Raw genomic sequence first — 17,302 nt, forward strand, 5'->3', positions numbered from 1 at the left:
GGACATTTTTTTAAGTATTCTTTTAAGGTAAATATCACACATGGCATTTCATAAAAAGATTATATTTTAATTTTTATCTAAAATTCACTGAATTTTAATTAAATTTTATAAAAGTCTATGTAATTAGAACTTAAAGATTTACAAATTAATCTATTGACTCATTAATTATTTTATAAATAAAATTATTTTATTTTATTTCATTCATTTCTTAAGGAAAAAGAAAAATAATGCATAAAACGTATCCAGTTACCCTCGTCATCAAATCTTTTTGTTATTTTTCTACCGATAACTAATAATTAAATAATTTTATTTATAAAATAATTGATACATCAATAAATTAATTTAAAAATATTTAATTTTTTATCATAATAATTTTTATAAAATTAAATTAAAAATAATATATTTTATAAAAAAATTAAAATTTAATAATTTTTATAAAAATATTTACAAATTTAAATAATTACGTATGATAATTACTTCATTTTTATATCTACATCAATCTTACCGCATCAGAAATTAAAAACAGTTTTAACATAGCTCATCATGCATCATCTATAAAAGACCATAAAATTCATGGATTCAAATAAAAAATAATTAAATAACAATATATATATATACTATTTTATCTATTTTACTGTATTGATAATTGAATCTAAATTGATATTTTTAACTGTAAATTTTATTCCATTGAGTTTTATATTTAATAATATATATTAATTATTAAATTAATATAATTACTAGATAGGGTTAACTTAATTTCAAAGCATAAAAAAATACTCATTATTTTTTATCACTGCAATAAATTGCTAATTTGATTACATTGCAATTAAAATTCAATTTTAAATTTGTTCATGACTATATTTAATTTCATTTAAATTAACTTTTATTTTAACAAAAATTCATAGGTCTCTTTTTTTTTTTCTGAAAAAAAAAGTCCTCTCCATGAATTTATCTGTATTATTTAAACTTTATAAAATAATTAAAAATAAATAATAATTAAAATTTTTTTTTGATGCGAATTAAAAAAAAAAGGAAAAAGGTTGCCACTCAGCCAGCACTTTGATGATCACATCACCGTCAACGATCAAAACTTAAAACACGCGCTTCCATAGATCAAAAAATACATCCGATTACAGCAAAAAAAAACCTCCAAACACTTTTGAACCAACCAACCAAACGGACAAAACCACTAACAAAGATGAGGATCTTGCTCTGCAATTCCTCGTCTTCACTCCTCCTATCATCACCATCTCCACCAACACCAACCCATAAATCCCCAATTATCCTCACTACCACCAACAATTGGGCAAAGAAAACCTTGCTTGGAGCCTTCACCGGAGCTCTCTCTTTGAACCTTTTACTATCTTCTCCATTTTCAGTTGCATCTGAATCTCCGTCTTTACAACCACAATCGCCTTCTTATCCTTCTAATTCTTTGACGGAGCAATGCCGAGAAGAAGAGAATAGGGAAGAGATTACCGGACCTCAATCGGTGACCAATGACGGAATTGTGGAGGAAGCTTGGCAGATAGTCAATGACAGCTTTCTCGATGCTGGCCGCCATAGCTGGACTCCTGAATCTTGGCAGGTAAAAGCCAGATTCATGTAACTACTAATTTATTTCTCTCTTTGTTTCATTTCAATGTTTGTTCATATGTTTAGCATTGAACAATATTGGACTGTGTTTGACATGAGAAACCTTGTTTTTGTTTACAGCAAAAAAGGGAAGATATTTTAAGCACTTCCATTAAGAGTAGATCGAAGGCTCATGATATAATTAGGAGGATGCTAGCCAGCTTGGGTGACCCTTATACACGCTTTATTTCACCTGCTGAGGTAATTGTGTTTAATGTTTTTCATTCTTCCGTTTTTTTTTAAAATAATTTTCAACGAGCATTTTCTTTTACTGTTCCTCGAGTTGTGTTTCGTTAATCATTTTCTTAAGGCTTGTAATGGTTGGTTCCTATGTTAAAAATACTCACTAACGTTGAAGAAGTTGTTATGTGGTAGCTTCATTCTGAGGGCCATACAAGGATGTACTGTTTAGTACTAGCTTTTTTCATTAAAAAAAAAATCCCTGAAATAATATTGGGAAATAGAAAATGTGCTGCTGATGTCTAGATATGATTTGGGGGCCAATGCTGTTGCCATCTTGACATGAGAAGCATTTAAGTGGCAATCAAGTAACAAATATTCCTAATTTTGTTTATGTATAGATGCCTTTCTAAGTGATCATTATTTGAGAGGTAAACTTAGAATGGCATTGACGGAAGTATTTATAAAGGATTTACTTTAGCATCATTAAACCTTTTTGTAAATATGATCCTAAAGTAGAAGGGAATGAAAATGATCCATATATTGGGTTTAAGACTTCAATGAACTGAATATAATTTCTAAGTGCATACATCTTACTCAATTATTTCTTCTTAACAACTTATCTTTTCTTGCAAGGTTCATTAATGTGCAACTTTATGTAGTGCTTTTATGACACATCATGCACTTGGCTCTTATCTATTGCATGTGTGCATGGCTTTACTTATATACTTTTCAGTTGTCTTATTGCATGGCATGTGTCAACTTTGTCACTGTGAAAGTTCTCGAAGATGGCAAGGTATGACATTACAGGTATTGGGATAAACCTTAGGGAAGTTCCAGATGAGAGTGGAGGAGTGAAACTGATGGTGCTAGGGCTCCTACTGGATGGGCCCGCACATACTGCTGGTGTAAGACAGGTAGTTATGAAGCCAATACAGTAGATACAACGAACCAATGTCTTATCTGGTTTTTGCTGCTCCTTTTATATAATGTTTTAATTTTCCACTGATTCTTAGAATATGTGCTTTGTTATCTTTGATTTGATTTTCTGTTTGGAGGATAATTTTCTGCTTTGATTATTCATACTTTTAGAATTTATTGCGATTTTATGAAACAAGTAATCTTATTTCAAGTGTAATTATATCTACATTTATCAAATGCATTTTTCCTGTTGAATGAATAATCTATTGAATTTGTGGTGGTTCGACTGAATTTTGGAGTCGGCTTGTTATATTTCTTATACTGAAGTACCATTTATAGGTGCATGCATCTGGTGTTTTTTGTATCCGTTAAATATAGAATATGAATTTAGCAAACTTTCCTTTTTAATTTTTTGAATTTCCATCAATTTACGAATTGCAACGCCGAAAATTTATGTGATTAATTTTATTGCTATTAGCATTTGAAAACATGATCTCGCTACTTATTTCTAGTGTTTCATATCCTTAATGGCAAGTGGCTGCCATAAATTATGATGGTGTGGCAGATTGAATTGTGTGATCTTATTATTTATCTATATCTACAATTTCCTTGGCTCTATTAGTTCATTTGAATTGAATAACACAAGTAGAGTTTTATTCATATATATATGTATATATATATATATATTTTTTTTTTTAATTTTAATTATTATTTTTTGATGATACATATTGGTGAGATTCCTTATGTTATATATTCTTTTTCTAGGGGGATGAAGTCTTAGCCGTTAATGGAGAGGATGTCAGTGGGAAATCAGCATTTGAAGTATCATCTTTGTTGCAAGGCCCACATGAAACATTTGTGACTATTAAGGTTTTGAAGTTGGCTTGAGATACAGAGCACTGCTATGTTAGCTTTATCATATATTGCAGTTTCACTATTTGTTGAGAATACATGTGATCAATTATAGGTGAAGCATGGCAATTGTGGGCCTATTCAATCTATAGAAGTTCAGAGACAACTCATTGCTCGCACACCAGTTTTTTACCGCTTGGAGCAAGTAGACAACGGCACTACTTCTGTTGGGTATATTCACCTTAAAGAGTTCAATGCATTAGCCAGAAAAGATTTGGTAATTGGTAAATATTTATGTATTTTGTCTAAGTGATACAAGTTTTATTGATTATAATGCATTTATAAGTTATAACATGCATAGATTTATCTTTGGTGCCCTCTTTATGAATACTCTAGTTTGAACAACAATTAGGTCCATTGAAGAACAATGGAGTTAATGTTTTATCTTCTTTCACATGCCTGCTTTTTTTACCTTAGAGAGAGAAAGAGAGAAAAGAAGAAGAATTATAATTTGATGCAACACATGGCTTTGCAATAGCCTTTAATTGTAACATTGTTTTTGAATGGTTGAAGCTGAAATGGTAAAAAGCTTCCAAGTACCCCTAAGTTTATGTTAGTTTCTGCTCTTTTTTTTTTTTCCTGCTCTATTTGATGGTTACATCTGTTTGGGTAGCTTGGGTGATAATGCTTTTGTGTAGTTCAAAACATTTTTTAAATTTGGTTCAGTTGGGTATGCTCAAAGTTATGTATTTTTTTTTTGGCCTAATGGAATCAAGTAAATGATTATTGTTGCAGCAATGAAACGACTTCAAGACATGGGTGCCTCCTATTTTGTTCTGGATCTTAGAGATAATCTTGGTGGACTAGTGCAGGTTACCTTACCTATTTTGCCTTTTACTTGCAATGGTAAAATTGAGAAAATTAAAAGGATAAGCTAAAATTGATAATTCATAAACATGTTATTTTTTTTTTAATTATTTGGCCTCAAACACATTATGTAATGTGCTGTGAGTTAATAGTTGAATTGATGATCATAATCTGCATTGCAAACTTCTGTTATTTCTTATGGTTGAGTCTTGAGTGTAATTTTTTTAGTTTGATTGAATCTTTTTGCTCATTTCAGGCTGGAATTGAAATTTCCAAGCTCTTTTTGAATAAAGGGAACACGGTATGTGGGTTCGCAAGATTTGAATTTTGATTTTTTTTTTTTCACACAATACACCTAAAATTTTTATCATTCATTTTCGTTTCATTTTTTTCTGGGACTTTCTCTGTCTTCCAAATTTTAGAATTACTTGTATAATCTCTCTCTCTCTCTCTCTCTCTCTCTCTCTCTCTCAGGTAAATTGTTAGGTAATCTCTTATTAGATCATGAAGGACTGAATTATACAATTTATCTGTGAAACATATGAGTAGCATATGAATTTAGTCTATACCATTAAACAACAACATTGCATTGTCTTGAGATTGGGATTAAATGTAATGAGATCTTTGGAATTAGTTTTCTATCGGCTGCCTTTGATTGCTCTTGGAGAGTGAAAAATGGAAAAAAAGGTGGTGTATGATGGATTTAGCACTGATGTATTTACTGTTATGTAGTAAAATTAATTTTTGATTTATACATGTAAACTTTCTATTGGAAAGAGGACTAAAAAATTCCCTTTCTAGTAACTACATTGAAAACCTACTTAAGCCATAGAGGCTTCTTTACTTGTGGCATTGGCCATCAAGGAAGAGTTGGCCATCTCTCTCTCTCTCTCTCTCTCTCTCTCTCTCTCTCTTTTTCTTTTTTTTTTTTCATGCTTGAAAGTGACTTTCTTAAGAACCTGAAGTGAAACAAAGTTGCTTAGGGCATTGTAATCTGTTCTATCTGATGATATGTTCTGTCTGCTTGTTATAATGTTATTTGACTTGGAGTACTTGGGTTTTTGTCATTTTTGTTTGGCACATATTATAGATAGAATAATCGCACTAGGGTGTGCTTTAGGGGTATGCTTGTGAAGTAAATAATTCAAAGGTAAATTAAAATATTTGGCCAAGAAGCCATTATTTATTGACAAAATAGAAAAAAAAATCCATTCTAATTTAAACAAACCAAACAGTACATCCACAATTGAATCTGCACAACAGACCAAAAATAAATTGGTGAAAAGGAGAACAAAAGGTAGAATCACCTTTTCTTGGACAAAGAAAGAAAAACAGTGGCCATGAATGTGCTATTTTTTATCCTTGGAAATGTAGCACTCTTTGGTAACTTTACAATCTCCCAAAACCATTACAGAAGTGTCAATGGCTAGTAATTGCAATGGAATATTCTTGTTGTGAAGAAAGAACCAGGTTTCTCAAGTCAAAATTAACACCTAATTGTACCAAAAAACAGCCTTGACAGGCTGGAATCTTGGAAGGTCTTGACACTTAATGCATTTAGAACTTATGAGACAGAACTACTGGCTACGAGCCTAAGATGGCTTGGCTGGAGAGCAAGAAAAGATGAATAATGTGCCAGGGGGGAGTAAAAGAACAGAGCAAGAGAACTGTGGAGTCTTGTACTGTCTTTAGGTTTATTCAGAGGTAAAACAGCATATTCCAAGTATATATTCGGTTCAGTTTTATGTTTTTTTAACTATGAAAACAAACCGAACTAAATAAACCAAAATTATACAAAAATAAAAACCGTACCAAATTTTGGTTTAAACTAAATAATGCTCACCTTAATTCTCACTTTTACATCTGGGACTATCTCTTTCCAACTATGATAGGTACTCAACTAAAGGCCCAATGTATCCCAGAAGAATTCTTCCAGTGGTTGCCCATGCCAAAGCACTAATGACTAAATAATGAAAAGAGTTTTCATTCCTATCAAATTAGCTATTAAGTTTATTTAGTGACACCATTGTTAAATGATGCTTTATGTGTTCATATGCACTTTTCCTTGATAGAAGTGGTGACAGTGCACTTCAAAAATGTTAATACTCGTTTATTTAGGTTTCCTTCTCTAACAGCACCCATTTTTTTCTATGTAACTAAAGAGTTTGTATCCTTCCTATTGGAGTTTAAAACCATTAGATAACGGAATTGATAAGGGTTTGGATCATGAAGTATATTTTGAAGATAATTAGATGTCAAGTGCAGTTATCTGGCAGTAATGTCTATCATTAAATTCATGGATTTAGTTCCTTAGGAATGATTTTATTGATTGGTGTTTATCCTGATGTGTGTGAACAGGTGATTTATACTGTTGGAAGGGATCCTCAATATCAAAACACCATAGTTGCTGATGGTCAACCGTTGGTTACATCTCCTGTTATTGTATGCCTCTTATATCTATGATATAAACAACAGTAAATCTTTTTGTTTTTATTGATAAAACAAATCAGGTTTGTCACCATAAGAATTGATGAATTTTTCTTCCAGCAGCATTATTTATGTTGCTTATCATTGACCATGGCTTGTTTGTTTGAATAGATCTTATAATCTTGCTTGTGACCATGGCCTTAATCACTTCTTACGCAGGTTTTGGTGAACAAAAAAACTGCTAGTGCGAGTGAAATTGTGAGCAACTTACTTTTACCAAATCATATGTGATTGTTTAGCATTTGCTATTGCAATATTGTTGTTGAGATTCTTATTTCAGGTTGCCTCTGCACTTCATGATAACTGTAAAGCGGTACTTGTGGGGGAAAGAACTTATGGCAAGGTTGTTTATTTTGCCAATGGTTTATGTTGTTTATTTTGCCAATGGTTTATGTTATTTATTATGTTTCCACATTGTACTTCTATCATGCAAGTCGCACATTTCCTATAACAAAGCCCATCTAGAACCTCTTTTTCCATTCAATTTAACTTCCATACCTGTGTGTTTCTTCATGGATGGGGGAAATTACAAAAGCTGGCTGTCCATGTATCAGCACAGGAATTGGATCCATTTCTTTAGACCATAAGTTGCTTCTGGTGTGGTTTTAGCATGTTGAATCAATTGAATATCCAAACATTTTCCTATCTGTAGGAATCGCTAATTATTGAAGGATCCAAATCTTTGAATTTGTATGATCGTGAGGTCCTAACAGTTTAGCGATTAATAATGGTAATTAATGCTGGGATCTTTTAATATCTCTGATACTATCATGCGGACAATTTTTTCAGGGTTTGATTCAATCTGTCTTTGAGCTTCCTGATGGATCTGGAGTGGTTGTGACTGTTGGGAAGTATGTCACGCCGAATCACATGGACATAAATGGCAATGGAATAGAGCCTGATTATCAAAATTTTCCAGGTTAAAACTCCATATTCTTCATCCTCCTCCTCTTCTGGAAGTTAAATGAAAATGGCCATGTATAATCTGAAGAAACCTCTATATGCAGCTTGGGCTGATGTTACACGACATCTCTCACAATGCAATATGAATCAACAAGGACAAAAGTCGCAAGGATAAAGCTTCTTATCTCTGTCTTAAATATTTATGCATATTGAAGCAAAGCCATGATATAATCAGCTGCAGCACAATTACTGTTGTGCTTGTAAAGATAACATACAAGTTGGAGGCGAGAAGCATCTAATTCATGTGAACGGAAAAGCATATGATGACTGTAGGCATCTACTTCTTCTGCATACTTTCCAACGGAGCTAACTTGCTTCACAACGAGATTGGAATAGTTTTACAATTTGAAGTTGCACTTAACAATGGAAAATTTGTCTTCAGAAGATGCAAAAAATGAGTGACTAGGAGCAGTTGAATCAGCTCTACCATTTATGATGTTAGAGAACAAATGAGTTTTTCATTTCTTTCCTTGGCTTGCAAATGTGATTAGAAATGGAATTCTTCACTTTCTTAGAACCTGTGATAGGTTAGGATTTCACCAAAACGTCTTCATTTGAAAATGGAAAAGCGCATGTGAGTCCTCTTTGTTTGATTTTTTTATTTTTTTTTTTTCTAATGCCCCAAGAATATAAGTGGAAGATGGAGAGTGAATGAGACAAAGCTTGACTTCCTTACTTGCATTTTGAGTAAGAGTCAATAGCCAAATGCACTCAAGCTAGAATAATCGTTACGTCCATTCATGCACTAATTTTCCTTGACTGTCCTGGGCGTTAAAAGCTACACAAAATATATACTTCCCAATTGATTTTCGACAAAATTTCAACCATATTTCTTTATTATTCGTTCTAGGAATAAAAATGGTTAAGAAAAGCAGCAATTCCCTCAATCTGCCCTCAGCAACTAACGAGAATGAAATTTTCTCTATTTTTGGAGAAATTATATCATGCACTGCAGTACTTCTTCACTTCCCACATGCAAATGGGCATAAAAAATATTATTATTTATGTATTTTTTTCTTAAATTTGATTCATTATAAATTTAAGACATAAGATATATGGTTGAATTTATCTATTAAATATATGAATATTTGCATATTTATATATTGAATTTATGATAGATTGAATTGAATGTAGACAAGAATTTCTCTTTATTTACTATTTCAAATATACCAAATAATCTCTCATATTCCGTGCCATTCCAACTTAAATTTATCATACTATCAATTTATGGGGGGGCATAGCATTGTCACATTGTACTATCTTTATCAACAATTCTTTAAATATTTGAAAAGTTGGAACTTAAACCATTTTCAAAACATGGTATTGCATCATGAACAGTAAAATGGTGGTGTTATGGAAGAGGAGGATAGAGAGAAGGAAATCAGAAATTATCTTCAAAACTAACTAATAATGCACCTTAATTTGAGTATGAAGATCTCAGTTTAAAAAAATGTGAAGATACAAGCATAAAATAGAGAGAGCCATTGAAGTGATCGATCCTTAGAGTTTGGGCCTGCAAATCAAGAAAGAAAAATGAACCGAAGAGAAAAGAAGATGGGCTGGCTTATTATACAAACTTGTGGAATAAATTTCTTTAGTAGACAAATAAAATTACGAAACTTTAAATATAAATATTAAAAAATAAATTAATTTATATTTTTTTAAAAACAAACATTCGTCCCTCAAATAGTGTGACTATAAAATTATAGACTGTACTTTTAGAGTGCATATGTATATATAACTTATTAATAATAATTTTTAAGGTAATATTTAATATTTTAATTATAATTAAAAATATATTTATTCAGTAATAATTTTTAAGATAATATTTAATATTTTAATTATAATTAAAATATTATATTTTTTATTTATATTATTTAGTAATATAATATTTAGATTAATATTTAGAAATTAAAGAAATTATTTATAAAAAATTATTCTTTTAACTTTTAAAAATTAAAAGAGCGTTTTAATTAAGGTTAACAAGATAACATTATTATTTTTACATTTAACAGTTAATTAAACAATTATTTTACTGAACACTTCTGTTTTAAATCAAGACATAAATAATTAATTACTAATAATTAATTACTAATAATTAATAACTACTAAAGCTAAATAAAACCTTAAATACTAGTTGGCAGAATTTGCAGGGCATATTGTAATTAATTTCATTAAAATATTTATATTTATTTTAGAAATATTATAATAATTATATCATTTTTAAATATAATAAAACGATTAAAAATTTTATTTGGTTATTATATTTTTATTATTTATAAGATCATTTGTAATAGTTACCCTGAAATTAACTTATATTTAATGATTAGTATATGCTTTCTTTATTTGAAATAATTTAATCTTTATATTTTAATTACATATATTAATTAATCAATTGACAATTATGGAATTGAAATTTTAATCTATGATTTTTTTTTTTTTTACATTAGTGGTTTAGTTGTTATTTTTACATTGATTAATGAAAATATGACATGATTTTAGATATAAAGAATTAACATAACTATAGTATGTGAATTAAATTGAATGGAGACTAACTTGTAAATATGTAATTTTGGAATAATTATACTAATTAAAGGGAAATTAAGCAGAAGAGGATATAAAAGAGTTTCATAGATGAGGTACATGCCTATACACATACAAGATAATAGTAATAATAAGGCAATCTCAAATATACTTCAATTTTTTTTTTTACCAGGTTTATGCTAAATAAGGCAATATCCTGAACTTTAATTTTTATTCTTATACAAGGAATCCCTGTTTTCTCCTTGGGCAATGTCTTCAAGGGCTAAACGGTAGACACCCAATCAATTGGCTAACAAAACCCAGTTGGTAGATTAGGGTTTTAATTATTACAATTTAATGAAGCGTAATCCAACATAAAAAATCTATCTTAGGTTTAGCCACCTTTAACTTTTGATTCAGTACCATAAACAGTAGAAAAGGAGCCACAAAGGAGAAAAAGAAAATGCCAAAACATCAACTTGTGTTATTAAACTGTGAATATAACAATCCCAAACATCAGATTTAAACCCCAACATATCAAGCTTTTGCCTTTTACATCTTATGCACTTTTTGTCAACTTCCTTTGCACCTTGTCTTGCTTGCAAAATTTAGCTACCCAATGCCTCCTTTCTGAAGTTTTCTGATATTCCAAGCCTTCTCTCTTTCCTTCTCTCTACGCACCAAGGAAGCTTTGATTCTTCAAGTTTTATTTTATATAACTTATGCGAGAATGATATTTAAACTCTTCTTTGCATTAACACCATTGGTGCTTCTCCTAGCTTCTCTGTCATTGTTCTTGACAAGCAAGGAAAGTTTTAAAAAAAAAAAAAAAAATTTACAAGCAGCTCAGAGACATGGGTTCTGAAGTTGTTCAATATTTCACAATCTTCCTCTCCTTTCTTTTATTCGCCTCAGGTGATTAATTTTCATTCTTAAAGGAATTTCATTTTCTTAGCACATTTTGATAATATTGTTTGTTCATCTATTTTACATGATATTGTGCTTTTCTCTTTGTTATATCTTGAATTTGAATATGAATGGAGATAATTAGCTTCATATCATTAATGTGTTAGTCTACTTTACTGGATAACAATTCTTTCTCTTTGAAACAATCAACGTATAGAAATTGACTTCTTTCTAGTGTAGCAGTAGAAATACAGAGACCACTAGCTTGTTTTCCATTTTAAATTTTGTTATTTGTAACCCTCATTTTCATTTTTCAAATATTGGCCACTTATTGGCCCGTAAAACTCAATTTTCTGTTCTATGTTCTTGATTGATCTTGTTTCATTTTCTGCTTCAAGTATCATATAGAAGAAAGATAAGCTTATCTAAACTTTTGATTGCCTCAGGTTCAAGCGTTGCAGAAACACCTCCACTGGAAGAAATCCAGAAAGCCAGAATAGCAGACAACCAAGAAAACCAAATACCTTTTGCATTTCCAGTCTTCACCACTCAATTTGACGCTACAGGTACGGTTCCCATTGTCAACCCAACAACTCCTGGAACAACAAGCCCTATTGTAAATCCAATAGAGCCACCTCCAGCACCAGCTATAGTCACAACACCGCCAACACCTCCAGCCACCACTACTCCAACACCTCCAGCCACCACAACTCCATCCTCATCAGGAGGTTCATGGTGTATTGCAAGTCCAACTGCTTCAGAAACTGCTTTACAGGTAGCTCTTGACTATGCTTGCGGGTACGGTGGTGCAGATTGTTCAGCCGTTCAATCAGGTGCAAGTTGTTATAACCCAAACACTGTCCGGGACCATGCTTCTTATGCCTTCAATGATTACTACCAGAAGAATCCAATTCCTACAAGTTGTGTCTTCGGAGGAACAGCACAACTTATCAACACTGACCCAAGTAAGAAATGTTGTTGATGCATAATCATTCAATTCATCTTTGAGAATTAAGAGTATATTTTCTAGATCTCAAGAAATTTGACGCTAGCCTTGCATAATCTAAAAATTCACCACTTGTAAGTTTTTCTTCTAATAACAATTTCTGAAAAAAAAAAAAAAAGCTTCTTCAAAAGAAACTTCCTCTCCCTATCCAAAATTTACCTTATCATTTCTATAATTGCTGCAGCAGATCTCACCCAAGTTTTCAGAAACTATGTCCTAAATGTTTATATTAATAATAATAGAAGCCTAGCTTCATTGCTGCCACCAGCTCACCGTATGAAAATTTCTGAAACTCATAAAGCCTATCCTGTGAGATTTACTGACTTCTCCATTTGCATTTTGCAGGCAATGGCAACTGTCACTTTGCTTCGCCCAAATCAACACCCAGGTAATCTTTTATATTCATCTCTAATACCACTCATTATTCTTTACCAAATTGATGCCCATAGAGGGCTAATTGACATTCTTGCAAATACAGCTTAAGTCCACCAGTGAACCCAACCCCAACAACTCCAGCCACTCCAACTACGATGTCTCCACCAATAACAGCCACACCTGGTGGATCAACAATTTACGGTGTGGCAGAACCAACAGGCTTGCCCAGCTCAGCCTCCTCTGTTTCATTCAGCTTACTGCTCCTCTGTTCCACAATGGCTACCGTGGGATCACTTCTTGCTGCAAATCATCTCTAACCATATGGGAATTATGTTTTTTTGCTCTCTTAAATGAGATGGCAGTTTCCTTGGTTGCCACCAAATATCGTCAGCTTCTGAGGAGGCAGTGAGTATCAACATCAAGATGTTCTCTCAAGGCCTCATTGTCACCATAAAATCTATTTGCTATACTCCTTCTATGGATGCATATTAGTTGATTAAGAAGCCCCCAAAAATGAAGTAGAGCACAGAATGTCTTAGGTTCTTGTACTTGTAGGCAAGTTAGATTAGTCATTTTCTCTTCAGTTCTAGCATAATAAAGTATTAGATGAGATCCTATGGCTTTAGAACTACATAAACAGAGGAGAAAGATATATTTGTTATTGGCTACCACATGAACTTTTTGAATGAGATGAGCAAGAGCAACAATAAACTTTCAGAAAATAATGATTCGAACTACACATAATTATTAACCTAATAAAAACAAAGAGTAGATTCAGCACCTAGTTATTGGAACTGGTATTTACTATAATAAGCCCAACCATGCACAAATATTAGAAGAATGTATCGCATTACCAATAAGGATAGAATTATTACTTCAGAACAGATGAAGATGACAGGCTTATGCAGTTAGGCTCCACAACTAGAAGGAACAACTGAACAAGCACCAGACTGTTAGATAGAGGAACATGCTTGGGCCTCCAAAAAGTAAGATACAAATGAATATAAAATTCAAAGGCAAGCACTAGTCATTATTATTTCTAGTCAATTTATTAATACAGGTCTAAATTGTAGACATTTTATCGTTTCTGTTGAAGAATTCATCCCTTTACATAACATGAGAATAAACGATCATAACTAATGATTATTCTCTTATTCTGTCATCCTTTGAGTCCAGTAATTTACAGATGATCAATAATAAAACACACTACTATCTGTGCTAAAATTAGATTAAGAACAAGCATGAGATGATGGCGATACAAATGAAGGCCAAGGTGACAAAAACTGAACCTTGTTCAAAAGCCTTTTGCAAGTTGCCAATGCGTTAAAAATGCTGGAAAGCCAAATAGCCTGCAATCACCAAGGCAATAATAGCACCCTCTTGTGTTCCCCTGTCGAGGCAAAGTGACAAAAATACATAGAAGACAATAAAAAAGAAATTACAATTTTGCTTCTCCTTACATAATGTATCTACTTACCTCAGGGTTCAGTACTTGATAAGGAGCCACAATTACTCTCACGACACAACCTATGGGCCTGACCGGTACTAGGACCTGTGCCAGCCTAAAGCTCTTGAGGCCTGTAGTAACTATTCCTTAACCCAATCTTAAGGCCCATTTTAAGCTCAATTTCGAGAATTCAACCGGACAGAGTCCGATTATAACATGGACCATACAACGGGGAGTTTCTACCTATAAGCATAATATATATAACAATTTGAGAAGTTCAGCTCACACTCCACGTACTCATAATATCATAAAATAAAATTGGAGCTCAGCTCCCTCATCCAATCTAATCATACATGCATTTAATAGGTTTATAATACAGACCCAACGAGGCAATTATAATACAGACCCAAATTAAATAAAGTACTTCTAACACATGCGGATTTCTAGAATTTAGTAAACTTATATAAAACATAACAGACATTACTAAATAACCTGCGAAGTAGGGAATCAGGTTAAAACTCAACAAGAACTCTTCTGTATCCTAGAAAAATAAAGTGAACAGGAGTGAGCGTTCGACTCAGAGAGTAAAATACTAATTTTAAGTACAATTTCTATAGCTATCTAAAGCTAATACATCCTAAAGAGTGGAATGCAACACCTTCATAATTTTCATACAAATCACATCATAACAGTAAAAAGGTAATTTGGAGCACTCACGCACCTATATAATATTCAAACAGTATATATATGGGAGCTGATCCCCTATACAACTCTCTTAATCCAACCTCTACAAGCGAGTACATCTCAAGCTGGACTTTCGCTTAATAGACCAAATGCGGGGGCTAGCGAGATCATCTCAAGCCGTGCCTATCCCGACTTATCCATAAAAGGATCGGGTCCAAGCGAGTCAAGCTCCAGCCATATCTACCCGTTCTGTCCATATCCAATACCATACACCTCACGTACCCCAACACATGCACATTGCTCTAAATTAACATAAAATAACATCCATAGCATTTCATCAATTAAAAATACAATATAAAACGTAACTAGTGTTTAACTACATGGGTATATATATTTATAAGTGATGCATGAGTATGTCTGAACATATAAAAATATTAAAATTATAATTAAAATTAATATTTTACTCACACACGTGAACCGAGGTCACTGTGGCGGCTGGGCAGAGGAGGAAAGCTATCCCGGCTCACTTGACAATTTTATTACAATTATTTAATATAATTGACTCAATACAAGGCAAAGTTCTCCCCTATACCTATGACTTACCTAACCTACAAAAGGGCTCAAAATACACTTCTATATCCACAAGTTATACAACCATATCTCAATCACATCACATGGCTCCTCCTGAGCCCATCTAAACAGTCAACAAAAATAATTTAAAAAATTACAATTTAGTCCCTACAATTAACCCTTTTGCAAAAACTGCCCAAATGAGCTTTAAAAATTCTAAAACTTTGCCCCGTGGTCCTTAGCAATATTATTAAGCTAATACAAAAGGAATTATAATTTTTCAACTACCCATGAATATTTTATGGATTTTTAATCTAAATCTGAAATTAAATAATTAAGGAAACTTAGGGTTTGGGCTTACCTACACCAATTCGGATATTGCAAATGTATCCAAGACGTCTGAAAATGGTGAGGTAGCTTATAATCTTGACTTGATTCTGACGTAGTTTCGGCCGCCCGATTGTCCGGTCTGAAAATGCAGACCCGTTCGATATTTGAATTTTCACAAATTTAATATACCTACGCGAAGCCCATAACATGGGGGTTAGTATATAATTTTTATGAAATTTATTAAGCTCATTTAATGTCCGAAAAAATACTGCGAAGTTCAGTGGGACCCACCGAAAAACAGTATTGAAAAATTTTGAAATGGATATTGCTGCGAAACTCTTGTCTAGGAGAGCACTCCGGTACTCTCAAATTTTTCGTGGGGCTCACGGTTTGTGAGAAATCTAGTTTAAAAATAAAAATGAGCTAAAACTTCAAAAATTGGATAAACTGCTCGATGAATTTTTTGTGTTCTTGGTGTCTATGGAAAACTCTCGAGGTGTAGATGGGTTTTGGGACAAGACCCAGACAAGACCCAGCCCAATTGGTGGCCGGAATTGGCTCGAGAAACTGAAGCAGCGCGCTTGCGTAGGGGGGGTTTTTGGCGCGGTTTTTGGTTGACCTGGAGGCTAATCGGTGGCGGAGGAGGGGTGGGGAAGGTCACTGGCGATGCGAGGAGGGGAGGGAGGGGAGGGGAGGCGATGGCCAGCGCGGAGAGAGAGGGAGGAGAGAGAAACGGGAGGAAGAAGTGGGCGTCGGGGAGAGAGAAGGAAGAGGAAGAAAAGAAGGAAAGGGGATCGGTTCGATTCGACTGGTTTGATTCAATTCAGTTCGATTCAAGATACCCGAAATTGAATTTTTATTCTGCCTTGAGATAAAAAATGAGGCCCAAAAATTTCCAAAAAATTTTAGAAAACTCAGAAAAATTTGTAGAGTCTAAATATATTTTTAGTTTTGCCACGTGGTGTAACACCCTTATTTGCATAGCCTGATATATTTCACTGTTCCGGTGATCGAAGTCGGTTCGGACAATTAAGGGGATTAGAACTACACTTAAGACAACTAGATAAGCCATAAACACAAATAATTAGTAATTGCCAATTAGTTAAGTATAAATAAGAAGAACAGAACATAAGAAGTTAAACGAGCCGAGAGTCACAGCGATGGGTGACCTTCTCGGGAAGGACTGCGAAGTCATTTTAAACTCAAATTTCAAACCGTAAAATGTGACGCCGCGGTCCTTAGGACCCTTACAAACACAGTGGAAAAGAGAAAATCATGAAAAAGAATTGTTAAGTCAGTCAAATAATTAGATCAGTAAGCTGGAAGAAATATTGAATTATTTGCAAACCGAGTTGAACCGGCAAGGGGCAATTTGGTCAATTGACCCCCAGAGCTGACTCCTGACCTAACTGTCAAATAAAATCGGAGAAAAGAAAATTTCAGAATCGAGAATTAAATTAAAGAAATAATAGAAAAAAAAAAGAAGGAAAATGAAAAAGTGAAGGGGAGATGACATCATGCATGATGCCATAAATCCTATAATTAATAAATTTGAT

At 32.9% G+C, this 17,302-nt stretch overlaps 2 protein-coding genes across 3 annotated transcripts; both read left to right on the plus strand.

Annotated features, from left to right (window-relative positions):
- Positions 1-1,132: 1,132 nt before the first annotated feature.
- On the plus strand, positions 1,133-8,496 carry LOC110668565 (carboxyl-terminal-processing peptidase 1, chloroplastic). 2 transcript variants are annotated; one of them, XM_021829881.2, is made up of 12 exons: positions 1,133-1,588; positions 1,717-1,836; positions 2,595-2,732; positions 3,502-3,606; positions 3,704-3,872; positions 4,384-4,460; positions 4,712-4,756; positions 6,814-6,897; positions 7,102-7,140; positions 7,223-7,285; positions 7,732-7,861; positions 7,950-8,496. In XM_021829881.2, exons 1-12 carry the CDS (start codon positions 1,199-1,201, stop codon positions 8,018-8,020), a joined length of 1,431 nt encoding a protein of 476 aa, XP_021685573.2. In that variant the 5' UTR covers positions 1,133-1,198; the 3' UTR covers positions 8,021-8,496. The 2 variants fall into 2 exon arrangements, with proteins under 2 accessions (XP_021685573.2, XP_057996686.1); XM_058140703.1 differs by lacking the exon at positions 1,133-1,588 and having other exon boundaries at positions 2,552-2,732.
- A 2,652-nt stretch (positions 8,497-11,148) lies between these two features.
- LOC110668561 (PLASMODESMATA CALLOSE-BINDING PROTEIN 3) lies at positions 11,149-13,431 on the plus strand. The gene is made up of 4 exons (XM_021829865.2): positions 11,149-11,343; positions 11,781-12,299; positions 12,686-12,728; positions 12,819-13,431. The coding sequence occupies exons 1-4, from the start codon at positions 11,283-11,285 to the stop codon at positions 13,030-13,032; spliced, it is 837 nt and encodes a 278-aa protein (XP_021685557.2). The 5' UTR covers positions 11,149-11,282; the 3' UTR covers positions 13,033-13,431.
- The last annotated feature ends 3,871 nt before the right edge of the window (positions 13,432-17,302 follow it).

Source organism: Hevea brasiliensis, chromosome 18 (genome assembly GCF_030052815.1).
Source record: "Hevea brasiliensis isolate MT/VB/25A 57/8 chromosome 18, ASM3005281v1, whole genome shotgun sequence".
In the NCBI taxonomy this organism is placed as follows: domain Eukaryota; kingdom Viridiplantae; phylum Streptophyta; class Magnoliopsida; order Malpighiales; family Euphorbiaceae; genus Hevea; species Hevea brasiliensis.